A 6,275-nucleotide genomic window follows, 5' to 3' on the forward strand; every position below is an offset into this window, starting at 1 on the left:
TGTCACCAATGTTATCTCATATTATTAGAAACCATAAGTCAAATATCTTAAAAAACATATCATAGGAAAATAATGTCAGAGTACAAATCCCAAGAATCTCATGTGCGGAAAATCGTGTGTGTGATGCGCTGCAGTCATGCTGACTCCTTTCGCTTTGAAGAAGAGGCACCTGAAACCAATACTGTAAACCGTAAGCACGAAGCTTAGTGAGTTCCCCCATCATACCGCATACCATACAATAACATACTGTCAGGCATATATGGGTGCCTGACCTACCCCTTCGGTCTCTTTCAACCGGTAACCGCCTAGCATATCTGGGTGCTGGCCTACCCCTTCGGTCTCTTTCAACCGGATATTTTGGGACTATTTCACCCTACCACTACCACCTAATAACATAGCATACTGGCACATAAATAATAACAAATAGTGACATACCAGACAATTATCACAAATACAATCATCTCAACTATAATCACCTACTAGTGGGCCCATTGGTGCCTTAGACCCATTTCTACTGGAAGATAACTCACCTTGCAAAGCCGAGTGTCAAGTATCACAGAAGGGAATCTCTAAAAGCTGCTCCGATGACTCCCCGACTATCATGGAAAGGAATCTCTAACTTCTTTATTTTTATACACATTTCACCATTTAACTTGTTATATGTCTTCACATATTGCCATTGCCACCGACTATAGCAGGTGACAATGATAATATGTGAACAAATTAACAAGTTAAATGGTTAAATGTGTACAAAAAAAGAAAGTTGTCTAAATGTGAACAAAACGAAAAATTAATTACTCCGATAAGTCATTTTCTCCACTTTTAATAGCAATTTTATTTTTCATATTTGTTTGTATGATTTTTTTCAAACGTTATTTTTAAAATATCCATAATTTCCTAAATATTAATTAAATATTTATCAATTTTAAACTTTATTTTGTAATTAATAAATATGTTTTTGTTTTGTGAAATATTTTATATAGCCTCTTATATTTTTTTTACTTTATTTTGAATATAATAATTTTAAAGTAAATAGCATCTAACAATAAAATTAAGGGGAAAATACAAATCTAGCCAAAATCCTTAATTACTTAACAAAAATTAGTCAAAAAAAATCACTTAGCCAAAAATAGCCCACAAAAGAGTAGTCAACTGTAGGTTGACTACTGTTTCACCAAATCGTCTACTGTTTCGTTTTTGTATACTTTTTTTTTTCATTTTTAGGATACAAAACCGTAGGTTTTTTAAAACCTACGGTTTCCCCAAAACAGTAGTTAAAACCCCCCAAAACAGTAGATTTAAAAAAAAAACGTATTTTTTCACCCAAAACCGTAGCTACGGTTTGGGAAACCGTAGGTTTCGAGAGGAAACCGTAGGTTTTAAAAAACCTACGGTTTTGTATCCTAAAAATGAATTTTTTTTATACAAAACACGAAACAGTAGACGATTTGGCGAAACAGTAGAAGAATATCGAAACCTACGGTTTCGTGGGCTATAATTGGACATTTACTAATTTTTGGCTATAAATTGCTAATGACTTCCTTAATTTGGCTAGATTAGTAATTGGCCCTACAATTAAATAAATTAAATATGTAACAATAAGTATAGAGGGTCTTTTAAAAAATTAAGAAAAAAATATTACTTACCAAATAAAAAAACAAAAAAAAATCTATATAATGTAAATGTTTTAAAATTATTCAAACTTTTTAATGCTTTTTACTTAGAAGTTTATAAACTTTTAATTTTTTTAATACAACATTTTAAACTAGTATTTAACGAAAGTATTTTAAAATGTTATAAAAAAATATTAAATTGTAATACAAAATCTGTGAAACACTTTAAAAATATTGTAAAGAAAATTTAGAAATACATATATGAAAGTTATAGAAAAATTGTAAGAAAATATAAAAAAACAAGTAAAAAACTTGTAAGAGAATTCTTAAACATTTATAAAATATTTGGTTTAAAAGCACTTGTATTAAAATTATAGGAAAATATAAAAAAAGTTGAAAAAAAAATTATAAGTAAAGTTTAAAACATTGTATTAGAAAAACCTATAAGAAAAAAATATCATAAAAATGTTGTAAGAAATTATAAAATTTTTTAAGAAATTTATAACAAAAAATTGTTCCCATTTAGACAACTTTCTTTTTTTGTACATATTTGACCATTTAACTTGTTAAATATGTTCACATATATGTGAACATATTTAACAAGTTAAATGGTCAAATGTATACACAAAAAACGAAGTTACCTAAACATGAACAAGACGAAAAAATAATTACCCTCGTGGGGCATTTTCCGAGAGAACATTGGCCACATCCTTTTTTTCCATTCCTGAAGTATGCAGGGAATTCTTTTCTCACTTGAGTGGCATTATATTCATAGCCCCTATTACCGATTGCATGTTCTTAAAAACGTTTGTATTTGTGCTTCCATACTTGTACAACTCCCTATTTGTGAATTGTGTCCAACCATCTTTTTCTCAAAAATTTATTTGTCTAAACAGCTGACCATCAAGGATGACCTTAGCTATTTTGTGCTTCCAGTCTAATGTACAACTCTATATGCATTATGGTACAAGTCACTATACGTAGACGTTAACACTTGCATAATAGGGATACGAGATACCATCAAATCCCCAAATCACCAAATCGCCCCCCTTTCAATCCCCCTTCCTCCGTAAACAACAATGGCGATCGCCGGTTTGCAGAGACTCTCTTCTCAAATCTCCCGAAACCCTAACCTTTCTCTCTATTCACGCGCCATCATCTCGCGTTCATCTGCAACAACATCTTCATCGGCCAAAGTTTCAGATCGAATCGTCAAGCTCACAGCGTACGATTTCGACGGCCAAAAGCGCGAGATCGTCGGCCTCTCCGGTCAAACGCTTCTCAAAGCTTTAACCAACAATAACCTCATTGATCCGGCCTCTCATCGTCTTGAAGACATCGATGCCTGTTCCGCCGAGTGCGAAGTCAACATCGCTGAAGAGTGGCTCGAGAAGCTCCCGCCGGCGTCGTATGATGAACAGTATGTGTTGAAGAGGAATGCAAGGCATAGGATTCTGAATAAACATTCGAGGTTGGGGTGCCAGGTTGTACTCACGCAGGAGATGCAAGGGATGGTTGTTGCTGTGCCTGAGCCTAAGCCTTGGGACACTCCATAAGTTCAATTAGGCGTTTGGGCTCTTGGAAATTGAATAATTTCGGTCAGTAACAATATTCGCATACCTATCCTGGATTTGTTACTATTACAACTATTTTATGTTTTTTCATGTAATTGTGAGTTCGTCGAATTGACTCTTGTTACTTTTGTTTGGATCTTTTTGAATAATTTGATTTTGTCTCAGACACAACAATTCTCATATGCTAGTCGATTGATAAGTGATACTTGCTTATTTGGTTACCTAAATGTGTTTGTCTATATCGTGCTGAATGTCGCTACTTGAATGATATATCCATTTCCCTTGAGGTTAACTTGAATTTAGATTCTGGTCCTTCTTGAAGATTCTACTGCCCTAGTTTTGTTATCCTAGCATGCTTTTGCTTCTTTATTTTTATACATTGGGGATTAGATGGAGCTGAAAACCACCACCAGAAAACAGTTTTTTTGTGATAAAGATTGTTGTTTCCTCTACATGTTTAAATTCTTCGTCATCATGTGGCTCTTGAATCTACATGTGAGTTGTTTGGCTACACCTAAGATTCTTCATGATTCCTTAAAGCACCTTCTTCTGAACTGCAAAACCCACAGCTTATAGGCAGGAAAGATTTGTTACCATGAATTGGAATGACTTGCTTTCTCTTTGTGGGATTGGTCAATTAATAAAAGTAAGCAGTTTGTACTTTGAATCCATTGATTTAACATGATATCATCTAGTTTTTTCATCTCAAAGTTATAAGGTGGGCTTTCACTTTGACTTTATGTGGCTTCACCACTCATATGATGACTCTTTGGGATTCAACTTCTCATGGTTTTGTGGCTTCACCTGGTGTTTGGATGTGTATTTTGAAAATGATTATTGTGACTTAACGAATTACAACCAAATAATTAAATAATGAGTTGATTAAACTTTAAAGGTAGGGATAGAGAGTAATTTTACATTTATTTCGATAACCAATTTTTCAGAACTTGTGCCTGCTTTTCCAAATCTGATTATTTTGACCTTAAGTAATCAGAAAACACTTTTACTCAAACATTCAAAAACTGATTAAATCTTTAGTTAAAATGCACATCCAAACACATGCTCGATAGGTTTTATAGAAGTCCTTCATTTGGCTTCTTCGGTTGATTTTCCACCGTGAAAAAGCTTTGTGAAATATGATAATGACAGCAAATTGAACTTATACTCACAGTGTATATATGTTAAATTTGGTGAAAGATAATGACACCAAACTGCTGTTATGATTTAGGATTTAGGGTATGAGATATTTGGATTGGTGGGTTTCTGTCTATGCATCAAGAATTTGTTTTATTTGCAATTTTATTTCTTTTGAATATGTTAAATATGTTGAGAAAATGTAACATGTTTTCATTGTTTTATTATTTTATTTTATGTAGAATTTAGCTAAATTGTATTTTTTTTACAAAACATAGCAAGTTTGTTACATTAGTTAAATTGTACGTGAAGTGGTAAAAATGATAAGCGTGTAGTAAATGCTTAAAAACTATGTTGTATGAATTTGTAAAATAGTGAGTATTCTTTGAACTTTTTTGCAGTTAACCTTTATATATTTGATGAAACAAGTGATGAGTTCTATAAATTCATGAATGTGGTTTTATTTTTGTCTTCCATATTCTTCCTCTTATGCACTTTGAGGAAGCCTTAGAAATTTGAATAGATATTTGCTGAAATTGGACAATAGTCAAGGACTCCTTGTGGTTTCTGTTTATAGTTTATTACAAATTAAAACGTTGTAATTCTAATATATTTGCCACTTGTTATAAACTAAAATTAAAACATGCCTTGTTTATTTTAAAACAAAAGCAAAACTCAAGGTCATTTGAGTCCACTGAAGTAGTTGAAATGTGGTTTTGAATAACATAGTCAAATCGAAGTTCCCTGGTTTGACACCCCACAACTCAGCTAGTCAATATTAGAAAAGATCAAACCAGTTTATAGTTTAGTTCTTGATTTCACCAAACCGCATTTATATATACCATAAAATTGATTCATAAATGTATATATAGAAAGTTTAATTGGTTGAAATTGTGTTTTTCTAGACCGACTAACTTCTCTCAAATTCTATTGATTTGAACCTTCAACCTATTGACTAATAATGAATATATTTCAAACGCATGATATAGCAGAGTGCAAGTCCTTTGGTTGAAATTAATTTGACATTAGCTTCAAACTTGGCTAACCATATAATTGGATGGGTAAGTGTGAAAGAGTTCGGAATAAAACACTTCAAAAGAGTTGCTTTAAATTTTATTCATATATGCTTCAACTTTTGGGAAAGGTTTGCCCGGTGGCCTTTACATAAGAGATAAGACAACAAAGTTGGTTCTTATGAAGTTTACCCTCATTAACCAAAAGAGCCTGGCTGTTGGATTTTTTTTTTTTTTTTTTTCCATTTATAATCTTTTATTTCAAAATTTTAAAATGTGTTTAACCCCTAACATTTTACTTTTAAGTATAGATTGTTTGTTTTTGATTTGTTATTTGAAAATTGAACTAATTAATTTTCGAATGTACAGGTAAGTATATTTTAAACAATGTGAATGAATTATATGTTTTGATCTCTAATGTTTTCATATGATTAAATCTATCTCCACGCAATACAATGGAATCTGTAGAAATGATTAAATAGAAAAAATGGCAACATTGTTTTGGATCATATTATAGAATTTGATTAAAATTTTGATTAGAATTGTACGCATGAGAAGTCAGAACATCTTCAGTGGTTAACCTATATTATCATATAAAATTATTGTCACCTCATCATTCCATTAACTTTAACCTATAATAAAATATCACCTAATCTATCATTATCTATTTAAAATGTTCTATAAAATCTCCTCCATTTAATTAATCATTTTTTAAAAGCACATAATATTTTATAGACGTTGATAGCCACAAACGAAAATAGAAATAAAAGTATATACCGGGTCTTTATTTTATAAACATAGAATACGAAAAAAATTAATATGCCATAGTTATAAAAAGAGATTGAAAATATTATACACTTGTTATAAATTTATATTTCATAAATAAAATATCATTAAATATTCGATAGAAATAATTAACTAGTAAATAAATTAAAAATATT

General features: G+C 31.2%; 1 protein-coding gene across 1 annotated transcript; it reads left to right on the top strand.

Annotated features, from left to right (window-relative positions):
• The first annotated feature begins 2,616 nt into the window (after window positions 1-2,616).
• On the top strand, window positions 2,617-3,408 carry LOC145141381 (2Fe-2S ferredoxin-like superfamily protein). The gene has a single exon (XM_079074669.1). The coding sequence runs from the start codon at window positions 2,693-2,695 to the stop codon at window positions 3,167-3,169; it is 477 nt and encodes a 158-aa protein (XP_078930795.1). The 5' UTR covers window positions 2,617-2,692; the 3' UTR covers window positions 3,170-3,408.
• Window positions 3,409-6,275: the final 2,867 nt, after the last annotated feature.

The sequence above is a fragment of the Lactuca virosa genome, chromosome 9, assembly GCF_052849685.1.
Source record: "Lactuca virosa cultivar CGN04683 chromosome 9, Lactuca_virosa_CGN04683_v6, whole genome shotgun sequence".
Classification (NCBI taxonomy): domain Eukaryota; kingdom Viridiplantae; phylum Streptophyta; class Magnoliopsida; order Asterales; family Asteraceae; genus Lactuca; species Lactuca virosa.